The sequence below is a fragment of the Corvus moneduloides genome, chromosome 29 (assembly GCF_009650955.1).
Source record: "Corvus moneduloides isolate bCorMon1 chromosome 29, bCorMon1.pri, whole genome shotgun sequence".
Classification (NCBI taxonomy): Eukaryota; Metazoa; Chordata; class Aves; order Passeriformes; family Corvidae; genus Corvus; species Corvus moneduloides.
The window spans coordinates 2,258,077-2,281,654 of record NC_045504.1 but is presented as its reverse complement, the minus strand read 5'-3'; the positions used below and the strand labels follow the sequence as shown (position 1 = coordinate 2,281,654).

At 64.0% G+C, this 23,578-nt stretch overlaps 6 protein-coding genes across 14 annotated transcripts; 2 read left to right on the top strand and 4 right to left on the bottom strand.

Moving 5' to 3' along the window:
* Positions 1–242: 242 nt before the first annotated feature.
* On the bottom strand, positions 243–2,832 carry LOC116436287 (protein S100-A4-like). The gene is made up of 3 exons (XM_032093341.1): positions 1,249–2,832; positions 992–1,139; positions 243–456 (listed from the first exon to the last, which is right to left on the bottom strand). The coding sequence occupies exons 2-3, from the start codon at positions 1,130–1,132 to the stop codon at positions 292–294; spliced, it is 306 nt and encodes a 101-aa protein (XP_031949232.1). The 5' UTR covers positions 1,133–1,139; positions 1,249–2,832; the 3' UTR covers positions 243–291.
* Positions 2,833–2,932: 100 nt separating this feature from the next.
* S100A16 (S100 calcium binding protein A16) lies at positions 2,933–5,952 on the bottom strand. Of its 2 annotated transcripts, none has more exons than XM_032093287.1 (3): positions 5,844–5,952; positions 3,683–3,844; positions 2,933–3,580 (listed from the first exon to the last, which is right to left on the bottom strand). In XM_032093287.1, the coding sequence occupies exons 1-3, from the start codon at positions 5,847–5,849 to the stop codon at positions 3,416–3,418; spliced, it is 333 nt and encodes a 110-aa protein (XP_031949178.1). In that variant the 5' UTR covers positions 5,850–5,952; the 3' UTR covers positions 2,933–3,415. The 2 variants fall into 2 exon arrangements, with proteins under 2 accessions (XP_031949178.1, XP_031949177.1); XM_032093286.1 differs by lacking the exon at positions 5,844–5,952 and adding an exon at positions 4,367–4,778.
* Positions 5,953–8,285: 2,333 nt separating this feature from the next.
* Positions 8,286–11,491, bottom strand: S100A14 (S100 calcium binding protein A14). 2 transcript variants are annotated; one of them, XM_032093289.1, is made up of 4 exons: positions 10,893–11,211; positions 10,553–10,653; positions 9,238–9,384; positions 8,286–9,135 (listed from the first exon to the last, which is right to left on the bottom strand). In XM_032093289.1, the coding sequence occupies exons 1-4, from the start codon at positions 11,194–11,196 to the stop codon at positions 9,016–9,018; spliced, it is 672 nt and encodes a 223-aa protein (XP_031949180.1). In that variant the 5' UTR covers positions 11,197–11,211; the 3' UTR covers positions 8,286–9,015. The 2 variants fall into 2 exon arrangements, with proteins under 2 accessions (XP_031949180.1, XP_031949179.1); XM_032093288.1 differs by lacking the exons at positions 8,286–9,135; positions 9,238–9,384 and adding an exon at positions 9,391–10,166 and having other exon boundaries at positions 10,893–11,491.
* On the top strand, positions 10,123–17,007 carry S100A1 (S100 calcium binding protein A1). Of its 4 annotated transcripts, none has more exons than XM_032093301.1 (3): positions 10,123–10,204; positions 16,454–16,602; positions 16,709–17,007. In XM_032093301.1, exons 1-3 carry the CDS (start codon positions 10,141–10,143, stop codon positions 16,850–16,852), a joined length of 357 nt encoding a protein of 118 aa, XP_031949192.1. In that variant the 5' UTR covers positions 10,123–10,140; the 3' UTR covers positions 16,853–17,007. The 4 variants fall into 4 exon arrangements, with proteins under 4 accessions (XP_031949192.1, XP_031949194.1, XP_031949193.1 ...); XM_032093303.1 differs by lacking the exon at positions 10,123–10,204 and adding an exon at positions 13,619–13,722; XM_032093302.1 differs by lacking the exon at positions 10,123–10,204 and adding an exon at positions 14,852–14,955.
* S100A13 (S100 calcium binding protein A13) lies at positions 11,597–13,634 on the bottom strand. The gene is made up of 4 exons (XM_032093669.1): positions 13,605–13,634; positions 12,476–13,141; positions 11,955–12,179; positions 11,597–11,786 (listed from the first exon to the last, which is right to left on the bottom strand). Exons 1-4 carry the CDS (start codon positions 13,632–13,634, stop codon positions 11,652–11,654), a joined length of 1,056 nt encoding a protein of 351 aa, XP_031949560.1. The 3' UTR covers positions 11,597–11,651.
* A 1,147-nt stretch (positions 17,008–18,154) lies between the features above and the next one.
* Positions 18,155–23,531, top strand: CHTOP (chromatin target of PRMT1). Of its 4 annotated transcripts, none has more exons than XM_032093284.1 (6): positions 18,155–18,299; positions 19,578–19,653; positions 20,961–21,111; positions 22,337–22,517; positions 22,610–22,747; positions 23,190–23,531. In XM_032093284.1, the coding sequence occupies exons 2-6, from the start codon at positions 19,589–19,591 to the stop codon at positions 23,390–23,392; spliced, it is 738 nt and encodes a 245-aa protein (XP_031949175.1). In that variant the 5' UTR covers positions 18,155–18,299; positions 19,578–19,588; the 3' UTR covers positions 23,393–23,531. The 4 variants fall into 4 exon arrangements, with proteins under 4 accessions (XP_031949175.1, XP_031949174.1, XP_031949173.1 ...); XM_032093283.1 differs by having other exon boundaries at positions 22,334–22,517; XM_032093282.1 differs by having other exon boundaries at positions 22,610–23,285.
* Positions 23,532–23,578: the final 47 nt, after the last annotated feature.

Sequence of the window (23,578 nt, the reverse complement as noted above, 5' to 3'; positions counted from 1 at the left end):
GCCTGAACAGAACCCAGGAACTCAGCCAGGATTGGGGAAAAGCCTGAACAGAACCCAGGAACTGAGCCAGGATTGGGGGAAAGCCTGAACAGAACCCAGGAACTGAGCCAGGATTGGGGAAAGCCTGAACAGAACCCAGGAACTCAGCCAGGATTGGGGGAAAGCCTGAACAGAACCCAGGAACTCAGCCAGGATTGGGGAAAAGCCTGAACAGAACCCAGGAACTCAGCCAGGATTGGGGAAAAGCTTTTATTGCAGCCCCTCAGGGCCGGGGTGGGCAGCAGCCGGGGGTCACTTCCTGCGGTGCTGCTTGCTGGGGTCGTCCTTGAAGAACTCGTTGAAGCCCATGGTGACACAGGCCAGGAAACAAACGTACTCCTTAAAATCCACCTCGCTGTCCTTGTTGTGGTCCAGGTCGTTCATGAGCCGCTTGAACTCAGCCTCGTCCATTTGTTTCTGTCAGGGGGAGAGGGTTTGGGGTGAGGGGCTGCCCCATCCCACCCCATTTCCCTCCCCTGCCTCAAGGAGGGTTTTCCCTTCGCCTCTGGGAGCTGCAGGTGGGGAGTGCCCAAAAGTACCAAAAGCGCCTCCCGGATGCGGAAAAATTTGGCAAAAATAATTTCGCCTCTCGGTTGAAGCCACAAGCCAAGAAAGGGAAGTGGGGGTTAAAAAACAAAGGTGAAAAAAAAAGGGGAAATCGGAGCGTGATTTCCTTTGCCAAACAAAATATTCCTGTGGGTATATGAAAAAAAAAGCCAAATTTCCTTTCGGGCTGCGCCTGCTCCAGCTCAGCCCCTCGAGGCCTCGTCCCTCCTCTTCCCCAGGGCTTTCCCGGGAGCACGAGGTCCCTGTGGGATGAATCCATCAGCTTCCATTGGGGGAATTTCAGAGACCCCCCCCCTGGCCCGGGAGAAAGTCCCGGGGCTGGTTTGCTGCTGCCCCTCCAACCCCCTCCCCGAGGGGTACCCAGGGGTGCCCCGCGGGCACTCACGCTCCCGAAGATGGGCAGCTCCTTGTTCAGCAGCTCCTTGAGCTCCGCCTTGCTGAGCTTGTACTTGTCCCCCTCCTTGCCCGAGTACTTGTGGAAGGTGGTGACCATCACGGCCATCGCCTGCTCCAGGGGACACGCCATCGCCAGCCTGGGGACAGAGCAGGGGGTGGCATCGGGATCTGTGCATCTCCCGGAGAGGTTTTTGGGGTGCAGCAGCTGCTGGAGGAGCTGCGGGAGGAAGGGGAGCAGGGACTCACCGGGTCAGCGCAGATCAGCACCCCAAAAGGACTCGGGATGCGGCAGCCGGGGCACGGTGGGCATTTATAGCCCGGCGGGGGTGGCACTGCCCCCCCGGCAGCCCCTCGCCCCCGGCCTTTCCCAGCAGCTCCTCGCAGGCGGTTTCGCCCGCGCCTCATTTTTGCCTAACGAGCTGTGTGATCCCATTAGAGGGAGGTGGGGGATGCCAAGCACTTCTCGGGGTGCTGGGATGGTCCCCTGGATCACCAGGCCCCCCTAAACCATCTGGAGGGCCCCAATACCCCCAGGAGAGGTGGTCCTGAGCTCTCCCATCCCGGTGACCCCAATGCCAGGTGAATATTTGGGGCTGGGGCGGTGACACCGGGTTTATTTGAGCTGCGGGGCTCGATGTCCGTGAGCTTTAGAGCAGCCCAGCAGGGCCGTGTCCTCCTGCCGGTCCAGCACGTTGTCCTTGTCCTCCAGGTCCCGCAGCAGCACCCGGGAGCTGAGCTGAGCCCGTTTGCCGCGGCACAGAGCGACAGCGGGGTCAGGGGTGGCACTCGCTGGCCATGGCACGGGTGGGCATCAGCCAGGACAGGGGGGTTGGGGCGGTGTCCCCCCATCTGGGAACGCCCCAGATTCTCTGGGATCCTGCAGCTGAAGACACGGGGGGGACTTGTTCGAGGGACAAGGGGGACCTTCCCTGCCCCCCACATCTCCCCCAGGGTGGGGAAGGGACACGAGCAAGGGGAGCGCCCGGAATTGTTCCCCTTTGGTGCATCTAAAAACGGGGCGTTGGGGGTTGGCTGTCCCCGCCCTGAGGGTCCCTCCTGGAGAGACCCCGAGGATCGAGCCCGGATCTCCGGGATCCCGCGGAAGCCGCCGGGAGCAGCGCCCGGCCCAGCCCCGCTCGCCCCGCACCCCGCGGGCTGAGCCGCGCCCGGGCCGCGCCCCGCGGGGATTCCTCGGTCGTGACTCAGCCCAGCCCCGCCCGCTCCCACGGGGACACCCCGGTTCCCCCGGGACCGCGGGGCTGGTCTAGGGGGGCTGCGTGAGCAGGGGGACGAGCAGGACCCCGCTGTGCTCCCGCATGGGGTCAGAGCCGGGGGGGCTGCAGGGGGTTGGGGGTCCCGGTTCCACGGTGCGGCCACCCCCGTGCCTCGGATCGGGGGTCGCTGGAGGTCCCAGCCGTGCTCGCAGCTCCTCGGCCAAGTCCCTTCCCGGTGGAAATTCCCCAGGAAGAGCCAGAGCTGGCGGCCCGGGCGTCCTGCCAGCACCGTGGGCGCCGCAGAGCGCCGGGAGCCTGGCCCTGCCCAGCTCGGGGGTCCCCGGGGGTACCGCGGAGCTTTGTCCCCATCCCGGGCGGGGGCTCTGCGATGTGCCGGGATGCAAGACAGGAACTGGGGACCCCCGAGACGCCGCGGGGTCGGGGCAGCCGTGGATGTGGGGCTGCTGTCCCCCCCCTGCCCGGGACCCCCATGGGGACACGGAGGGGCCCCTCGTGCCCCAGGATGGGTGCGGGGGGCGCGGGGAAGCCGCGGTGTCTGCTGACACCCCGTGGTGGCTCCGGGATGGCCGGGACTGGCCTTGTCACCAGCCCGGGCAAGGCGTGACCGTGCGGTGAGGGCGGGGACAGGGCGGACCCCCTCCCACAGCCTCCCCCCGCCCCTCGGCGCACCGGGACGGCAAAGTCGGAGCGTCACCCGCTGCTCCTCCAAATTTTATTGCTGCAATAAATAACCACGGTGGTGTCACCCGGCCGGGACTGCGCCGTTCCTCGAGCCCCGGCTCCGGGCAGGGCAGAGCCTTCACCAGCTTGGGCAGGGGGAAAAGCGCCCTTGGCTCAAGGAGATCCCCCGCACTTGGGGGGGGAGCCCCGTGGGGAGAGGGGGTGCTGCTCGTGATGGGATTTCTGCCAGCGGAGGGCTGAGGACAGACAGAATTCCCGTCCCGGAGGAGGGGGAACCTCTCCCTTTGCTCCGTGTGGAAGAGGAGGAGGGCAGGGCAAGGAGGAGCCCCCGAGGCTACGGCGGCCTCGCACCTCAAATCCCACCCACAGGACCTGCCCGCCCCAACCCCATCCTGCTCGGCAAAGCCGTGCGAACCGGGGGGATCCCGGAGGCTCGGGGAGGGCACAAAGCGGGGGACGTGGAGGAGCCGGGCGGGTCCGGGAGGGTCCAGCAGCGGCTACTTGGTGAGTTTGACACTCTGCTCCTGCTGGCGGATGATCTGCGCGATCGGGCTGGCGATGCCGCCTATCAAGGTCCAGTACTCCTCGAAGCTGATGCGCCCGTCCTTGTTCTCATCCAGGTCGCAGATGAGCTTGTCGGCCGCGCGGCGATTCCCGGTGTCCTGCGGAGACAGCGGAGCCGCTCAGGATCAGCCGGGGTCGGGGCGGGGACACCCCTGGGCAGGTGAGGAGCGGGGCCCCGGCCCCGCGGCCCCCGCGCTCACCGTCAGCATGTGGTTGAGCTCGCAGCTCAGCATCTTCCGAAAATCCTTCTTGCTGATGCGCCGCGGGTTCTTGCAGCAGCAGCAGCGGCTCGAGTACTTGTCGAAGTTGTTCACCAGCACCTGCACGGCCCATTCCAGCTCCGTGCACTCGCCCATGGCTGCCTGCGGGGACGGGAGTCAGGGGGGACCCTCCCCGGAGCCACCGCTCGGGGTGGGCGCGGGGGTCTCCACCACAAACCCCCGGCAGGCAGGAGCCGGCGCCGTGGAACGGCAAACACCCCACGGGCGCGGTGGGGCCTTCTCATCTCCCCACATCGCCTCTCCTACAGAATCACCCCCAAAATCCTCGCTGCCACCTGCGCCAGCCCCGGGACTCCTCGGTGCCACCTGTGCCCGCCCCGCCCGTCCCCCGGGGCCGCCGCCCCCGCGCGTGGGCCGGGGCGATAATTACGGCACCGGGGCCGCGGGGCTGAGCAGCGCCAGGGCCGCGGCCGCCCGTTCCCAGGGCTCATTAGGGAGGAATGGGGCTGGGAGCCGCGCGGCGGCACAAGGGCAGGAATTACCAGCCAGCCCTCCTGTTGCTTCACGGCTCCGGGAACTCCCTGGCGGGGCAGGTCCCGGCCTGCCGAGCCCCCCCCCGAGCCCGGCCGAGCCCATCCCCACAGCCCAGGGTCCCCTCCGTGCCTGCTCCATGCCCCTCCTGTCCCCGCAGCTGCCCCCAGCCAGGAAGCTCCTTCCTATGGATGGGCCCAACAGGATGGTGCCCGTCACATCCCAGCGACGAGGGGACGGAAACTGCGTCACCTTGGCCGGACTTTGCTCTTTCCTGCCCCGTCGGTGGCCGGGAGTGGGGGGAGCTGGGGTCAGTTGATCCCTTTTGTTCCAGACTGGTTTAGCCCAGCCCAGAGGACAACACTGAGCACCACAGCGGTGGCCACATGGATCTTGGAGGAAGCCAAGGGGGTGGGAGGCATGGAGCACAGAGGGGTGGCCCAGCACTGTCCCCGCTCTGGGGACATCACCAGAGGGTGTCCCCAGCCCGGCTGCTCTCGGGAAGCAGGCAGGACCTGCCCCACGCCCGGACTTGGCTCCCATCCCCTGTCCTCATCCTGATCCTCCCCGGTCCAGCCCCAGGCCGAGGACGTCGCACGCTGGGGTGGTGACACCACACTCAGCCCCGGGCTCTCGTCCTTGTCCCCACGTGCCTCAGCGTGGCCCTGTGTCCTCCCAAGCCATCCCTGTCCCTGTGGTGCCATGGCCCAGGGTCACTCCGTCATCCCCAGCTGGGGACTGTCCCCAGCCCACAGGATTCTGGCACCAGGGTGGCTTTGGAGCTGTCTCAGCGCTGGCAGGGCCGTGGGAGCCGCTCTCCGGTGATTCCAGCTCCGGCCCTTCCCATCCCAGCCCATGAACCGAAGGATTTTGGCAGCACCAGGGCGGAAGTACCCACTGCACCCCCCTGCACCCCCCCGGGTCCCCACATCGGTGTCACCAGTCCCCTGCCACCCGTGCCCAGCCCTTCCTCGGGGCATCGCGGCTGCTGCTCCGCCGCTGACTCACGGCACAGCCCCGGGGCCAGCCGGGGGCACGGGGACACTCGCCGGGGTGGCACACGGGGACACCGGTGCCACGCTGGGACATGGGGACACTGGCACTGGGGTGAGACACAGACCCGGCTGGATGGGACGGGCAGGATGGGGCTCTCCGGTGGCTCCATTCCCACCACCACGGTCCCACCACTTCTCTCGCGTCTCCCTCTCCTTCCTCGCCCGGTCACCAGCGCCCAGAGGGGGGGACACAGAGCCAGACACGGCCCCAGCACTCCCTGCCCACCGCCCCGGCATCCCCGCTGGCAAATCCCCCTTTTCCGGGAGCCAGACCCCACTGGCAGCCCCGAGCCGAGCTCTCCAGAGGCAGGGAAGGTCCATGGATGCCGCTGATCCCGTTCTGGACATCCCGCCCCATCCCGGATCCCCCCGGTGACCCCGGCAGGTCCCTCCACCCCGGCCCCGCTCCCGGAGCTGCCGAAGGATTCCAGGAATTTCCATCGCCCAACCTGCAGCGGCGCATCCCAGGGCTCTTCCCGGTTAAACATTCAGCCCGAGGGTCCCGAGGCCGGGTTCCCCAGCCCAGGGGAACGGGAATTCCCTGGGAGCCTCACCTGCATCCCTCCGAGGGTCCCGCTGTGTCCGTCTGTCGCCGCTGTGGGCAGTGGGAGCCGATGCCGCCGCTCTCTCCTTACCTCGCACCCATCCCGCCGGCCCAGCCGGGTTTTTAAGGAGGCTCCCACCCCTCCCTGACGTTCCCAGGGCGTTCCCAGACTGGGGCTTACCTGGGAAATGGCTCCCCGGGATTGCAACACCGGGACGGGTCGGAGCGAGCAGGGACCCGCCGCCGGCCCCGGCTCCTTCCCGGGGGCTGCTGGGGCTGTTCGCGCTTTGGGGTGACGGGACGTGTTTGGGGAACACCCCAAAAACACCCCACGGGGTGCACGGGGCCGAGGGCGCCCAGCAGTGGGGAGCAGGCACAGAATTCCCACCTGATCCCAGGGTTTGCAAATCCACCCATCCACGCACCAGCAGGAGCCCAGCTCCTCCATCCCACAGCACATCCCAGCTCCAACCCACGCCAGCACCGGGGGGATCTGCCTGGAAAGGCAGGGAACATCCTTTATTTGAGCCAAAACCTCTTGTTCTGGTGGGTGGAAGGGGCTGACACAGGTTTGGGGCCCTGGAAGCTCCGAGCGGGGCCGTGTTCAGTACTTGGGATGGGTAAGGCTCTTCCCAGCTGGGAGCTGGGCTTGTAAAGTCCCATCCGTAATTAATTATCCCAGCAAATTGTAGGCCTGGTGTCTCCCAGCGCGATCCGATGCCGAGATCAGATCCCGGCCTTATCGGGAAGGGCACATCTCGGGATGCAAAGCAGGAGGTGATTTATTACAGGCGGGAGCCACCTGCTCCCAGCACCTCTGGAACTCCCATCCCGGAAAAAACGTGTCATCCCGGCTCTCCCCCGGCCTCTTCCTAATCTCGGTCGGGAGGAAGCAAACCTGTTCTGGGCCGAGATGCTCCGGTGTCGTGGCGTTGATGCAACATCCCGGGAGGGTGGGAATCCCTCCCGGACCCTGCAGGCAAACAGCTCACGCCTGAATCACGGCCTTTCATCGCTCTGCTCTGCTGGCAGATGTCACAACCACATCCAGGCCCTTATTTTTACAAGGCATCCAGGGCGTGTGCGGTGCGCTCGGAGCAGCCAAGAACCATCTCAGCCCATCCCAGGACTATTCCCAGCCCTTTGGATCCCCGGGGAGGTCGGGGTCCCCCTGCTCCAGCTCCCCCATCTGAAGGGGCGGGAGGTGTTTGATATCTCGTGGACGAGCTCTGCACCATGGGAGCCTTTCCAGAGGGGCCAAGCCTTGGATTTGGGGTCTCTGGTGACCTCCAGGATGGGTAATCCCGGTGCCACGTCCTCACCGAGGGGCACTGGCTGTCCCGGCGCGGGCTGTGCTGTTCCTGTCACCTCCAGAACATTCCAGATACACCAGACACTCATCCAGGGGTGGCTCACGCCGCAGGAATCACCCTCCCGACGCCTCACTGTCACACCAGGGACAGGAACGGGGCCCAGGACTCCCCACTGGTGCAGGGAAGAGGACTTGGGAGCTCCGGCTCCCCTTTCCCCCCCATCACCCCGACCTGACACATTTCCTGTCTCTAATTAAGCGCACGCCACACCTTTCTGCTTAATTTCCATCTATTTATTTCCAAGGAAGGAACAATAAATAGTCATTCCCGTTGTGAAATCCAGCCCAGGCTGAGAGCAGACAGAAGGTGGCTGTGGCCGAGCCGCGGTGCCGGAGCTGCAGGACCTGTCCCCTGCCCACCCCCGGCTCTTATCACCTTTCCCGAGCTTTGGATCACTTTGGGGTTGGTTTTCTCCCTCACGAGGTGACCAAGGTGCTGCTGAGGTGCCCACGCCCTGTCCCTTTTTGGGAGACTCCTTTTTAGGGTCCCTGCTGCATTTCCAGGGTGCCCACAGGCTCCTCCAGGATGTGGAGCTCGGTGGGAATGGCCCGGATGGCAGAGGAAAAGTGGGAAAACCGGGTTCTCCAGCCCATTTCTTCACTCTCCATGCGCTCAGCGCCGGAGCCAATTGTGAGGCTCAGCTTTGTGTCATTTACTCTTTCCCAATTTGCTGTAATTACACCCAAATCCCACGTTCTCCCGGCACAGATGGGATCTCACTCCCAGCCTCGCAGCCCTCGGGTCTTTCCAAGCCCAAGATTTCAGGATCTCCCCTGAGCTCCCCTCAGCCCAGGAGCCACATTCCCAAAGCCCTGCCCAGAGCACGGCCCTGGCTCTGCTTGTGGGGTCCCCACAGCGGGGACCAGCAGGCACCTGGGAATTGGGAATGTGGAGAGCCCTGGGATGGCCACAGGGGTCACACACACCCAGAGCATCCTCTGCACCCCCCAAAGCGATGCCCCCAGCCCCCAATCTCTGCAGCCCCGGCCCTCCCGACCCCCCCCACTTCCCCTCTCCTCCCCCCAAGGACAAACGAGGTCACCCCATCCTGGTTGGTTTGTTTGGTTTTTTTTTTTTTCCAGTGTTTTCCTTTATTAATTTATACAAAAATGGTTACAAGTGGCCCAAGCTGATCCCAACCCGCCCCTGCCCCAGCCCCAAGCCCGGCCGCCAGCCGAGGGCCGGAATCCCTGGACATGGGGAGCACCGGGAGGGCAGCACATCCCAGAAGAGCCCCCCCAAAAACCGGGCAGCACGGTCCCTGCAGCGGGGGGGACGTCAGGGAAGGCTCCCAGGCCACATCCACCCACCCACAGCCACGGCGGAGCCCGGGATGCCCCTGGAGGTGCCATGGGGTGACAGGGCACAGGGCTGGGGGGACGAGCCCGCACATCCAAGGGGGTTGGGGGAAAGGAGCCGAGTCCCTCTCGCTGCGATGCTCCGGGGCTGGGGGACCCGCGCCCGGAGGGTTTCCAGGGCCGCAGGTGGGACACGCCCGGGGATGGAGGCGCTGGAGCAAAGGACGGAGAGAGGTGGCTCCGGAGCAGGGCCAGGACCCCCCCGTGCCACCTCCCCCCACGCCGGGCACGGAGCGGAGCTGGGGATGGGGAGGGAGCGTTCCTGACGGGAAGGAGCCGAGGAGGGCAGGGATGGAGCCGGGGAGGGGGATCCTCCTCGCGGGAGGAGACGAGGCCCGGCAGGAGGGACGACGTCGCTTTTTCCCAGGCGCATCCCCCGGGACCAGCAGCCTCCTGCGCTTCCCAGAGCGGAGCCTGAGGCCTCGGGCGCCTTCCCGTCCCCCACCACCTTCTACTTCCTCCGGCAGCCCTTGGCCGCATCCCCCATCATGTCCCAGTACTCTCCGAACTCCAGCTTGGCCTCGTTAGGGTCTCCCATGCATTCGATCTTCTCTTCCAGGGGTCCCACGCACTGTGGAGAGAACATCGGGGTGATGGGGCTGGGGGCTCCCAACAACAGCACGGCCCCCCCCCCCCTACAGCTCCTCCTGCCCACCCCGGGCTCTGCCCTCACCTTGCCCAGGTGGGGCAGCTTCTGCACCACCAGCTCCTGCATCTCGTTGGGGGTCAGGTACTCCTTCTGCCCCTTCACTGCGTAGCAGTGGAACTGGCTGATGACGGTCTCGATGGCCCGTTCCACGTCCGTGAGCTCCTGGCAATCCTGCGGGGGGGGACAGGGGGTGAGCGCCGATGGGGACACCTCCATGGAGGGGTGGGACAACTCCCTGGAGGGGTGGGACAGCTCTCCAGAGGGCTGGGACATCCCCCGGGTGGACAGGACAAGCCTCGAGCGGGTGAGACACTCCCTGGGCAAACGATCGTGGGATAAATCTCCTTATCAACACGAGGCCCCTCTGCGCAGATGTGAGACCCCCTCCCATCCAGCTGTGCCACCCCCCACCCAGATGTGAGCCCCCACTGCCCACAATTCCCGCACGGATTTCAGACCGCTCCACACAGATCTGACGCCATCCAGATGTTGCGCCCACCCCCATCCAGCTGTTGCGCCTCTCCACAGCGGCTCTGCCCGGCTGTGACAGCCCCTCCCGCTGCCACCCCGCGTCCCTCAGAGCTGTCACCCCCCAGAAGTGCTGGCCCAGAGCTGTCCCCGCCCGGGGCCCGCCAGGCTCAGCCACCCCGGCGTCTCTCGCCACCCCCGGCCGTCCCGACTGGTTCTTCCTCTCCTCCGCACGAGTGGCGATGGCAGCGTGAGTCAGTGCCCGGGATGACGCCGGGATGGGGCTCGGCAGCGGCCGGAACCCCTCTCCCACCCCGCAGACCCCGTCCCCGGCGGGGTGGAGGGCACAGAACATCCCGACCCCCGTTCCCGCCTCGTGCGGGTCCGTTTAAGGGAAACGAGGGTGATTCACTCAAATCTGCGGTTTCCCCTCGAAACGCCGTGAAACCACAGCCGGTGATGCCCAGCGGGAAGAGCCTGGCAACCTCCGGAGCCTCAGCCCGGCGCCCCAAATCTTCCACAGGTGCAAAGGGGTGCGGGGTGGGCACTCCCGTTTGAAAGCCGAGGAAAACAGGACCTTTTCTGCCGTTGGGCATCCTCGGAGAGGCTGCAAGGAGCGCGGGCAGCTCCCGGAGGTCAATCCACGGGAGCAGGACAAAGCTGCCTGCTTCCCCGAGCTTTCAAGCGGCTCCGCAGCACCAGCTCCCCGTGCCCAGCGTTGCCAAACCCCAAAACAGCCCCCGGCTCCTGCAGCGGCTGCCGGCCGGGGCTGCCTCTGAGTCGCGCCGTGCCCAGGGCTCCGAGGCCGGGGCCTTGCGGGGTCCCCCCCCGCCCCGCCGGGGGTCCCGGTGCCGCAGTGTCCCCGCCGGACCTTGCGCTTCTTGCGGCAGTTGCACTGGCCCATCCTGCTCCTCGCGGCTCCTCGGGGGCAGCGCCGGGGGTCTCTCCTCTGCGACGCGGGGTCCGGGGGAGCTGGCGAGGGAAGGAAGCCAAGCTCAGCTCTCGGCTCCGGGGGGAGCCTCCTCTCCTCCTCCAGCGCCAGGACTCCTCCTCATCCCCGAGCGCAGGGCGAGGAAGGAGCCCCGGGATGCGGCGGCGGAGCTGCCGGGACACGTCCCCGGCGTCCTCGCAAGTTGTGGCAGAGACGAGCGTGGGAGCAGAGGGGCCCGGGGGCGCAGACCCCCGTCCCGAGGGGCGGCCGGGCCACTTACCTGCAGCACGGGCTGTCCCGGGTGTGCGCGGGCTGCGGCGGGCCGGGGTTTTATACCGGGGAGGTGTGAGTGGGAGCTCCGTGGTGCAAGGCGTCTCATTTGGGAGCCTGGCCCAGGGCCAGCGTGGGGCCGGGAAACGCCTCCTTCCCGGCCACACTGATGGTTCCCCATCCAACCGGGCCTGGCGCGGCCGCGGCGCCGCGTGGGAACGGCCACCGGGCCCCGGATGGTCACCCCACAGCGGGATTTCACCGCGGCCCAGCAGCGCCAGGATTTGGGAGCGGAATGCTGGGAATGGGGACATTCCCTAACCGGGATGTGCTGGTGGATGTGTCGCCCTGTGCCACCCAAGACCCTGCAGACGACGGGCATTGATGCCACGGAGCTGGCGGCCACCGCGGCCAGTGCGGCATCGCTTCCAGGGATCTCCCGAGCCCCACCCCGGCCACAGCCATAGCTCTGCCCCCCACCCAGCCCCCACCGCGGCAGGAAGGTGTTTGTGGGGCGCAGGGTGACACCCCAAAAGCCAGACCAGCACAAGGGCAATGTGGGAACAGCCCCATCCATCACGGAGTGCCCAGAGCCACCAGTGATCCCCATCCCACCCTCCCGGGGCTGGGCCGGTCCCCAGCGTGGCCACCACAGGGGAGGAGATGGGGCCCCAAATCAGGAGGCCCCACCAAGAACAGCAGCGATGCTCAGGCTCAGGGAGACCTCTTTTATTTGCCGCACGTCGGCCGAGTCTCCGCAGCGGCCCCGTCACTTCTTCCCCGCTTTCTCCCTGCGCATGGCCTTGGCCAGCTCCCCGATCAGCCGCCAGTACTCGCCGAACCTCAGCTCCTCGTCGTTGTTCACGTCCAGCTCGCTCATCTTCTCCTCCAGAGAGGGCACGTCCTGCGGGGAGGACGCGGGAGGCTCGGCCACTTCCCTGTCCCCAGAGGGCCGGGATGGACGTGGGGGGAGCAGAGGCTGCTCCTGCCTGCAAATCCCAGGGGATCGGGAGCAGCCCCCCAGCTCAGGGGGGGACCCACGGGGACCCCGCGGTGCTGGCGCTCCCCTCACCTTCATCAGGTTGGGCAGCTGGAGCCGCACCAGCTCCTTGAACTCCCCGGCGGTCAGCGTCCCCTTCTTGCCCTCCTTGGCCGCGAAGGTGAAGAACACGGTGACGATGCGCTCGATGGCCGTCTCCAGCTCGGTCAGCTTGGTCACCTCGGTCACGTCAGTCACCTCGGTCACATCGGTCACCTCGGCCGTGGCCATGGCACCGGACACGCTGGTGGCCCGGGGCTGCAGGGACAGGAGCCCAGAGGGGGTCGGAGACAGAGGGGTGTCCCGGGGGGGACCCTCGCCACCTCCCCAGCCCAGCGAGTCTGCGAGGGCTCAGCTCAGCCCCGCAGGGCTCAGGAGGGTTCCGGGGCTTGTGCAGGACCACGGCGAGGGGCAGCAGGTCCCGGTGATGACGCCGCTGCCACCCGGCCCAGGAGCGGGGACACGGGGAAGGGACAGAGGCACATCAGGGGTCCCCAGCGGCGCTGCCGTGCCCGGGGTGGGGCCGGAGCTGCGGGCGGCGATGCCGCACTTACCCCCTCGCTGCGGGCAGGTTGTGGCCCCCGGGAGGTTTCGGGGGGTTCAGGAGGTTTGGGGAGGTTTCGGGAGGTTTTATACCTGCGCCGCAGGAGGGGACAGCGCAGCCTTTGTGTCCCCCCCTCCCCGCGCCGGTATTGGGTTTCCTGGTGCGGACGGACGGACGCGCAGACACCGCCCGGGCGCCGCCGTCCGTCCGTCCGTCCGTCCCTCCCTCCGTCCGTCCCTCCGTCCTCTGCTCCCTCCCCAAGCGGGCACCGGACCAAACTCGGGCTGAACTCGCCGCGGCCTCGGCGGCGCCGCCCGGGGACCTCCGGTGGGGACAGGACGGGACCGCGGGCAGAGAAGCCCCCGGGGCTGGAGCACCGCCCGGGACCTTTCACGGAACCGTTCGCAGAAACATTCACGGGATCATTCTCAGGATCATTTAGGCTGGAAAAGACCTCCGAGATGATTGAATCCAAACTTTGAGCCCCATTCCGGGGGTGCAGGGAAAATGTCACCCCCAACTCCCTCCCTACAGGGCTGGGTGTGCGCTGGGGACAAGGATGTGACCCCAGCGCCCCGGTGACGTCCCTGTCACATCCCGGCCTGGCCCCGGCAGTGTCACCGACCCAGGGCCCGGCTCGACCCGCACCGAGTGAGAGTTGTGACTCAGCCGCCCGCTGACATCATCCCTATTAATAGTGGGCTCTGTAAAAATTAATTAATCCAAATTAATTAGGGTGTTGGAACGGCCCGAGCACTCCCCTTTAATCAGTAGGTATTTATAACATGGCAGCCCTGGCACGTTTCCACCCGGCAGGTCCCGCTGGCACCGACATTCCCACGGGGACCCCAACACCCTGAGAGGACCCCGGACACAGCCCCGGGACTGTCCCCAATGTCCCCAACCTCACCCAGCGGGGTGACAAGGAGCGAGGCTGCAGCAAGCAGCCCCCCAGGGCAACACATGGGAATTTGGGGTCCCAAAGTCCCGGGGGTGTTTTGGGGACCGAGGGCAGGGAGGTCCCCACACAATGTGCCCGTCACCAGCGCGGTTTGCGCTGAGCCCTGACACACTCACTGCACCTCTCCACGGGTGCAGGGAGGCTCTGTCCCCACCCCACAAACGCCACACCAGCTCACGGGGCAGGAATTGGCTTCCTGCAGCCCCATCCGGCCCTGGGATGACAGGGGGACAGGGCTGGGACGTCCGTCGAGCCCCACGTCAGGGGACCGAGATGGTCTCTTGGGAAACCGCCGGGTGAGTCAGGCCCGGCAGGGACCGGGACAGGTTTGGGGTGAATCACCGGCCCCGGGAGCCAGGCGGGCCCATGACTCCCTGGCCCTGGAATTCGGGGAGTCGGGATGGGGTGAGCAAGGGGGAGATGCTGCAGTGGCCCCACAACAGGAGGGGGACACAGGAAAGGCGCCTCCAGGTCTTTTATCACCCTGGGGTCCCCATCTGGACCGTCCCGACAGGCAGGGAGTGGTCACCCGGCCTTGGGGACCCCGGCAGGGGCAGGAGGGGACCATAAAGGAATGGAGACTGGGACCATAGAGGGATTGAGGCCATCTAGGGACAGGGATGGGGCCATCTAGGGACAGGGACCATATAGGGACTTGGGTCATACAGGACCACGGGACCCCGTGTGACAGGGTGACCACGTGCAACCCAGGGGGTCAGTGTCCACTTCCATGTCGTGGTCTTGGGGCTGTCCACACAACCTGTCTGGGCTGGGGACCCCAACCAGGGATGGTCACAGTGGCCGCCACGGTGACCAGCCCGGCAGTGGCCCCTGCTGGCCCCGTCGGGGCTCGTTGGAGCGGACCGTGGGGCCAAAGCAGGTGCCCAGAGCCACCGCGGTGTCCCCAGCGGCTCCTCCCACTCCAAACCCCCGCCGATGGATGGAAAAGCCTCTTCCAGTGCCCCGGCGATGGGACGGGGAGACAAGATCGGCCCAGCCCCGGCACCGGGAACTGGAGCGACTGGTTTGGCTGGGTCAGAGCGGAGCAGGGGAGTCGCAGTGGCTGAAACCTGTTCCAAGTGTGTGTAAAGCTCCTGGCATGTCCCTCGCTGCTCCCGCTGTGGAAAGGGCTTGTCCTGGGAATGTGCCAGCCGGGCGTGCTCTGCCCCCGGCTGCGGGGTCCGGGACCCCCGGGACCCCCCCAGTGTTGGGGGTTCCCCCTGGGCCACTTCGGTCCCGCCGCTGGGGCCGGATCCTGCTCTCCCAAAAGGGTTCGGGGGTCTGGGGATGCCCAGTTCAGGCTCTCGGGAGCGGCCGGAGCCCTCAGGAGCGCTCGGACGCTCCGGCCGTGCCGGTGTCCGGCAGTCCTGGCTCTGTCCCCTCTGACCCTGCCTGGCAGAGAGTGGGGTCGGGGTTATTTTTGGGTGATGCCTGTCCCCGTCCCGAGCAGCTGCTGCCCCGGTGACGTTCCCGGGCGTTCCCGGAATCCCGCCCGCTGCCGAGCCGCTCCGGGGACAGGGACACACCGAGTGAGTGCCACCGGGGTCCTTCCCAGTCCCCCCCATCCCCAGGCTCAGGATCTGACCCTTCCTGGAGCCCCCCCTCCCTGCCCCACGCCACAGATGGGAGCTGTGTCCTGCTGGGAAGCTGAGCTGCCGTTTGGGATCCCCCCTTCCAGCTGGGACCCCCAATTCCAGCTGGGACCCCCATCCCTGTCTGGGCCCCCCCCATGTCCCTCCAGGACCCCCAGCGCCCTCATTCCCGGGGCAGTGGGGAGGGGGTTTGGCCCCACAGGAGCAGCAATTTTGGGGTCCCCAGGCAGGGCCCACCCTCAGCCTTTCCCAGCCACGGGCACAGGAAGATGGAAACGGAGGGAGCGGGATGTAATTAACCCCAAATTAGGGCTGGGATCCGGGATGAAGAGCCCGGCACCACGCGGCTCTTGTGAAAATGCAGCTCCTGTTTGGGGGAGGGGTCCCAATTCCTGGGGGGGGGGGGGGGGGGGGGGGGGGGCTCCCAGAAAGGGTGGGATGAGGAATTTGGGAGCTGAGGAATTTGGGAGCTAAGCTCCCCAGGGATGCCGGAGCCGGGGAGGCCACGGGGGTCCAGCCCGCGCGGATCCGGGGCCGTAACGGGATCCGCGGGATTATCAGCATCGCCCAGGCCAGCTCGGAATCCGGTTTCTTGGCCGAGGCGTTGCTGCAGCAACGTCCGGCTTGGAATTGTGGGGCCTTTTCAGCTGGACAAGAGGCCTTTGAGCTCACGGGGGGCCCCGCAGAGTCACCCGATAGCCCCCGCGGCTCCCCCCGGGCCCCGCTGGCTCCCGTGGCGAGGCCGAGGACACCGGATACCTTTATCAGCCCCGGGAGCGGGGCTGGGCACGGATCCGGCCCCGTGGATGCGGCCCCGCGGCGCTGACAGATGGGGGATGCCGGCGGTGACACCGCGGGGTCACGGCGTGGCCACCGCGGTCACCTGGGGGCCCCTGGGGACTCCGGCAGGGATTGGCTCCAGCGAGGGACTCCGGTGCCCATCCCAACCCTCCCAATTTCCCCGATTTTTCTGCGTCCCGGAGCATCCAGGGGTGGTGGGGAGCACCCGAGGCTGGGCACAAGGAGCCCCCTGAAGCGATGCTGTCACCCCGGCCCTGCCCGCGGGGTCCGCAGGTGCTGCCCGCTGCCACCCCGGGGGCTCTGCCCCCCACGCCCGGCCCCCGCGGGGGTGGCCGGCGGTGCCAGCCGGGCTGTCCAGCCCCGGTATCGGATCCTCCCGGAGGGAGGGGGCTTGGAGCTTATTTAACGTGCCCGGCCGGGCCGGGAGGGCACACTCGGAGCGCGGGGAGCTCAGGTGAGCACAGGCGCCTCTGTTCCCTCCCAAAACTCCCCCAAAACTCCTTACCCAGCCCCTAGGAACCCCCCCAGATCCCCCAACCCTGCCCAGCAGGGCCATGGCCGGGGGGTGGGTGACATTTGGGGGGGTGGCACTGAGACAGGGGGGCTGGCGGGTGACGTGCCAGGGGTCCCGCAGCCAGAGCCATGGGATCGCAGCTGGAAGGGGCCATGGAGACCCTCATCAACGTCTTCCACCACTACTCGGGCAAGGAGGGCGACAAGTACAAGCTGAGCAAGAAGGAGCTCAAGGAGCTGCTGCAGAGCGAGCTGGGATGTTTCCTGGAGGTAACTGGGACCAGTCCGGGGCCTGGGGGGGCTCCCTTTCCCCCATTCCCTGGGGGAACAGCAGCTGCCCAGCCCCGGGGCTCACCCTGTGCCCCCCCCCCCCCAGACCCAGAAGGACGCGGGGGCCGTGGAGAAGATCATGCAGGACCTGGATGAGAACGGTGATGGAGAGGTGGATTTCCAGGAATTCGTGGTCCTGGTGGCCGCCCTGACCGTGGCCTGCAACACCTTCTTCTGGGAGAACGCCTGACCCCCCCCCCCTCACCGCAGCAGGACCTGGATTCCCAAAATCCAGAGCTCCCCCCCCCTCCCCACCACCCCTCAGCTCACTCCCTCTGCTCCCCAGCATTCCCAGGGGATCCCGCTGGGATCCAGCTCCACAATAAAGGCACCAATCCAGCCCGAGGTGTGTTGTCAGCTCCTTCATTGCCGGCGTCGCGATTCCTGCCCTGTCCCCCTGCGAGTGCCCCTGGGGATTCCAGGGAATATTCCCACTCTGGGGTCACGGGGAAAAGCCGCCCTGGGTCACCCCAAATGCCCGGAGACACCCCTGGCTCCACCCTGGGATCCACCCTGGAATCCACCAGGATTGCCCAGGGCAGGGTGACCCCGGGGCAGGTGATCCCGGCCGGTGTTGGGGTGTGGGACACGGGAGCACCGGGATTTGGGAAGTGGGGGTGACAGGCTGAGACTCGCTGCAGGTGGCTCCAGAGGCGCCGGCACCGCGCCTGTGGGGCTGGAGGAACCGGTTGGGATCTCCCGGCCCAGCGGGATGGGACGGCGGCCAAGGGCCCCACCAGGGCCACCAGCGCCATCATCCGCCTGCGATCCCGGCTCGGGATTGGCCCTGCCAGGGCTGGGATGGACATCGGGAAAGGGGCATGGGAAAGGGGTCAAGGAACAGCTGGACAGTGCTCCCACGGACATGGTGGGACACTGGGGGTGTCCTGGGCAGGGCCAGGGGTTGGACTCGGTGGTCCCTTCCAGCTCCACAGTTCCCTAACCCCTGGATCCTATATGATTCCAGGACCCAGTAATTTTGTGACTCTATGACTCCCTGATCCTGTGAGCCCATCGCAATTCCGTGATTCCGTAATTCCAGGATTCTGTGACGTCTCCGTGAGAATGGAATCGACAACGGAGCTGACAAAACCGACGCACGGAGTTCGCAACTCCGCAAATCCGCGGAATCCGAGGGCTCCACCACCGTGTGGCTCCGCGACTCCACGCTCCCATGACGCCCTATTTCCTCGATCCCGTAACTCCCTGGTCCCACGCTTCCATGACGAATCCATGACGATTCCATGACGATTCCATGACGATTCCACCACTCTCTATGACGTCACCAGAACGCCACCCCCCCATTCCCGCCAGAACGTTCCCGCCCCCTCCCTTGGCCCCGCCCATTTCCCCGCCCCCTCCGGGGGCTGCACCAACCACCGCCCACCCCGGGGGGGGGCTCGCGCGGCGGTGGGCGTGGCCGAGCGCGCGGCCGCCATTTCGGCGGGGGCGGGAGCGGCGCCGGCGCCATTTTGTCTCGGGCGGCTGAGGGAGAAGCGGCGGCGGCGGCGGCGGGAGCGGGAGCGGGAGCGGGCGGAGCTCAGCGCCAGCCCCGGCCCCGCGCCGGCCCTACTCCGGCCCCGCACTCACCCGCCTGCCCGCCGGAGCCACCGGAGACCTGGCGACCGTGTGCTTCGGTGAGCGACCGGCACGGCTGTGCGGGGGCGGGGCGCCGCTGAGGGCCCGGGGAGTCCCCTCACGGTCCCCTCACGGTCCGGGGGGTCCCCTCAGGGTCGGGGCTTTTCCCCCTGATCGGGCTCTGGGGTCGGGGCTGAGGTGGGCGGAGCGGGTTGGGTTTTTTTTCCCCTCAGGAAGAAAAATGCTTTAAAAACCACTTCAAATTGAAAAAGCCGCTTTATCTTAAAATAAAAATTTTAAATATAATGGGAGACAGGAAGAAGGCTTTCTGTTGTCTCAATTTCTGACTGTTAATCCTCTCAATAAAGCGGTTTTTTGAAGGTATTATAGGGTGAGCGCATCCCGGCCGTCATCCACCCGTTAAATTTGCTGCTAATTATAAATGAAATTAATAAATCGATCTGCGGAGCTCAGGGGTTGGAGCTCAGCATGTTTCTGTAGCATCCAGCACGGGGTGGGATTTAAATCCCTGCCCTGAGGGAGGTGGAACCTCGATGTTTTTAAAGGATACGATGCTTTCATAGCATAATCTTAAGATTTTTATTCCTAATTTTGTGCGCTCTGCCCCTAAAATTGGGGTTTGCACCTTGGTAATGCTAGAAACATGGGAAATGTGGAGGTGTCACTGTGCTAAAGGCATTTGGTCGCTATTTACAGCTGGATTTTTGTGTTACTACTCCAAAAAAAGATAAGATATTCACTGTAAAGAGAAATTTTTACTAAAAGTGAATTAAAGTAACTCCCGTATTTATTAAACCTGATGAGGGGCTAGAAAACACTAAAAATAAATAAATACAGTACCTATAACCTGCCTCACTCTTAATTCTCTCCACACAGAACAGAGGTTTTTTAATGTTTAATTATATAAATACGTGGCAATCATATAAATTTGATGTCCTTGGTTCTGTTTTGCATCTTTACTCTGGAGATGGCATTTGGTTGCCATCTTGCTGCTGGGTTTTTGTATTATTCCTCCTAATATTGCTGAAATAGTCACTATGAAAAGATAAACTTTTGGTCAGGGTGAAATAAAGGAACTCTCTGATTAATTAAAACTGGGAGAGAGCTAGAAAACATTAAAAAAATTCCAGAATCAGAGCCAAAAAATTCTGGCAGAGGGCTAAGAAACACTGAAAATAAATGAATATGTTACACATAACCTGCCCCAATCTTGATGTCCTCCACCCAAGGAGGCAGAATGGGGGGATTTTTAGCATTTAATGGTTATAAATGTATAACAAAGGTCTAAATTTTCTCTTTTGGGCCCTGTTTTGCAGATTCTCTGAAGATGGCTGCACAGTCAGCACCGAAGGTCGTGCTAAAGAGCACCACCAAGATGTCTCTGAACGAGCGGTGAGGAAGCCAACGGCACCTTCAGCTCCTAAGAAATCATTTTTTTTTACTTAATTCTCACTATCCAAATCCAAAACCCACCGTGGTTTCCGCCCTCTTTTAACCTCGTCGAGCGAGCGGGTGCCTCCACACCTGCCTTACCCTCCGACCCCTGCGGCACGCAAGGTTAAAAGGGCCAAATTCCGGAGGGATTTCTCCGTGTTTTAGTGTTGATTCGCCAAGTAAATCCGGTGGGATGTGTTGTAAGAGCAGAGACCAACCTCACACCCTCCCTGTCTCTCCCACATGTTTTGACATTGGTATTTTGGCTCTGCTGCCGCGCCCGAGGGTCCCACCTGCCCGGGTGGGCTCTGTAAGAGGCCGGCGGCGGCCTCGGAACCGGCCCGAAGGCCCTTCTGGGCCTTGTAAGAGGCAAAAGCTTCGCTTCACCTCCATCTCTCTCTGTCCTTGAGCTCTTCCCGTGGGTCATTCCGCTGGGTTTTTCCACGTGTGGCTCCTCTGTGACGACTAACGGGTGTCCCGCTCTCCCGCCGAGCACTTTGGGGTTAAATGCGTTGGGATGGGGCAGCTTTTGCTCCAGGCAGTGCTGCAGGGAGGTGTGGCCTGAGCTCAGGGACACCTTGCTGGCACATTCCCTCCCTGTCAGCCCATATTCCTCGTTTTTGGGGGGGTGGATTTCACTCTCCAGCTCCCAGGAAGCTGCTGGGTTGCTGCTCAGGAGCTTTATTCGCCATCTCGCTGCGTGTTTGCTCTTCAATTGAGAAATAAAAGCGCCACATGAATTCCCAAGTGGCCTCATTTCAGGAGAACAGCTGGGTGGAATTCAGGAGATGCTCTGGGTGGTGGAATTTTGTAGAATCATGGAATTGTTAAGGTTGGAAAAGGCTTTAAGACGATCCCTTCCAACCTGGTGCCGGAGGACACCGCGTGTGGTGTCTTTCCAACCTACCTCCTGCCCTGGAATTTTGATGCTTTTCCCAGATTTTTTGGGGGTTGATTTGGCTTTTGCTGTCCTGTTTCTCCCCCCCCAACCCCCCCCCCCCGTCACGGCCATCCCCGCTTCCTGCTGGTTGTCACCCCTTCTGCCATCTCTAAACCCACTAACCTCCAGCTTTCTCATTCCCACTGGAAACTTCCACCTCATTCCTGCCTTTCCAGTCCTCGCGGCCAGCGAGGAATCCGTAATCCCATAAGTACCACTCTTTGCATAAGGTTCATGGGAGCTGGAGCCCCACTCGAGCACCGTGAAATGCCGATAATTGTGTGTTTTAAGCTTTAATTAAACCCCGTTTTATTCGACCTTGAAGCTTCACTAACATGCTGAAGAACAAACAGCCGATGCCGGTGAATATCCGGGCCACCATGCAGCAGCAGCAGCTGGCCAGCGCCCGAAACAGACGCCTGGCCCAGCAGATGGAGAACAGACCGTCTGTGCAGGCCGCTCTGAAGCTCAAACAGGTGAGGGAAAAGGGGATTTGGGCCTTGCAGGAAGTGGAAAAAACAGCTCCAGAAGGAGACAGAGGCCGGAGAAGGGAAGGGGATGGAGGGTGAGTGTGGGGGGCTGTTGGAGAAGAGGAGGCTCAGTGTGGGGGACAGTCTGGCTCTCCACAGCTCCTGACGGGAGGGTCAGGTTGGAATCAGGAGGAATTTTTTCCTGGAAAGGGTTGTCAGGTGTTGGAAAGGGCTGCCCAGTGAGGTTTGGAAGTCGCCATCCCTGGAGGTGTCCAGAGATTTGGCACTAGGTGCTCTGGACTGGTGACAAGGTGGGGATTGGACTTGATTGTCTGGGACAATCTTTCCCAGCCTGGATACTTCTGGGATTCTGTAAAAAAAGGTGTTGGAGAGTGTCCAAAGGAGGGACACGAGGATGGAGAAGGGTCTGGAGGGGCCATACGAGGAGTGGCTGAGGGCACTTGGTGTGTCCATCTGGAGCAGAGGGGAGACTCGGGGATCTGCAGCTCCGATCTCTGCTCCCTGTGAGCGGGGACAGGACCCAGGGAACGGCTGGAGCCGTGTCAGGGGGTTCAGGTTGGAGATCAGGGAAAGGTTCTTCCCCCAGAGGATGCTGGGGCACTGAACAGGGAATGGGTACGACCCTGAGGCTGCCAGGGCTCCAGGAATGTTTGGACAACGCTCTCAGGGATGCACAGAGTGGGATTTTGGTGTGTCTGTGGAGAGGCAGGAGTTGGCCTGGATGATCCTGATGGATCCCTCCCAACTCAGGGCATTTCATGATCCTAAAAATGATACCTGGGAGGGACTTGCAGTCAGTTCCATTTTTTACCTCGGATAAGTAACACGTCGTCGTTCCGTGGTTGTTGGTGTTGGCGTGGGGGTGTCGGATGCTGGGTGTTGATGTCTCCTCTCTATTTTTCCAGAGAAATGGCTCATCCCGGGGTCCGGGAGCTGCCGAGTGCTTCACCTCACAGTCCCACGGCAGCGACAGTCGCTGCCGGTCGGTGCCAGCCCTTAAAATCCCACCCCAGCTCCACCCTCCCTCGGTAGCCGCTGCAAGGAGCAGCGGGACAAACTCCCGTGCTGATTATTTGGGAATGCAGGCCTGGGTTTCAGGCACAACCCTCCGTCTCAAGCGCATTATTCCAACCCCACGCTGCGTGTGCTGTGTCCCCAATCCCAGATTGCTGCATGACTCCTGTCCCACCCAAATCTTCTCTTCCAGAAGAGCTTGAAGCAACGCCTCGGCAAGAGCAACATCCAGGCGCGGCTGGGCCGGCCGGCGGGGACGCTGGCCCGCGGAGCCCTGGGGGGCCGGGGCCTGGCCCTGGGACAGCGGGGGATGCCCCGGGGGGCCCTGCGGGGCCGCGGCGCCCGGGCCATGATCCGAGGAGGGGTCGCGCTCCGAGGTCAGTACGGCCGCTGTCGCTGCCATCCCCAGCATCTCCCCCTTACGCTCTTGCCCGGGCTGAAATCCCACTTTTCTGGTTCTCCACTGAAGGTCAAGCCCTGCTCCGCGGCGGGAGAGGGATTGCCCCCCGGATGGGCCTGCGGAGAGGCGGGATCAGGGGCCGCGGGGGCCCGGGAAGAGGCGGCCTGGGCCGGGGTGCCATGGGCCGGGGAGGGATCGGCGGCAGAGGTGAGTGCCCGGGGCTTCGGGAACAGCAGGAATTCAGCTGGAATCCTTTCCTGGTTAAGGCTGGGGCGTGGAACCTGCAGTCCCAAAAATTCCCAGCCTGGAATAAAAACCAATTATCCAAAACTTGGTTATTTTTAAAACAGACATGGAGCAGGGGTGTGAGGGGGGGAAACGCAGGAGCCAGATGTTGGGGGGGTCGGGGGGGGTGTTGATCTTACAGCCAGATGTTGGTGTTGCGCTGGGATTGAGGAATTCTCGGGAAGCTCCTGATCAGTTCGAGTGACAGTTCTTGGGCTGAGAAAGAGCTGGGAGCGTATCCATGAATCCAACATCTGTCTGAGCATCTGCACCGACTCGGGAGCACCTCATGGAGCCGAGCAGGGTGGGAAATGCTGGGATGGAGGGAGTGACGTGTTTTCCATCCATCCATCCATCCCGGCAGGTCGCGGCATGGCCGGGCGGGGCCGGGGCGGCTTCGGTGGGCGCGGCAGAGGCCGGGGCCGCGGCAGAGGCTCCGCACGCCCAGCCCTCACCAAGGAGCAGCTGGACAACCAGCTGGACGCCTACATGTCCAAGACCAAGGGACACCTGGATGCCGAGCTGGACGCATACATGGCACAGACGGATCCCGAGGCCACCGACTGAGGGGCCGGGACTGCCGGGGGAAGGGGGGAAATCGTTCCATCGGGAGCTGCAGTGGGAATCCCCGATGGAAAATTCAGACTTAGTGTGTTCTTCGATGTTTTGATACTCTCTGTTGTATTAAACTTTTTTTGGATTGTTCTTTCGGGGCATCTTTTTGGTGGTTTTTCCCCGAGGAAACGTACGGGG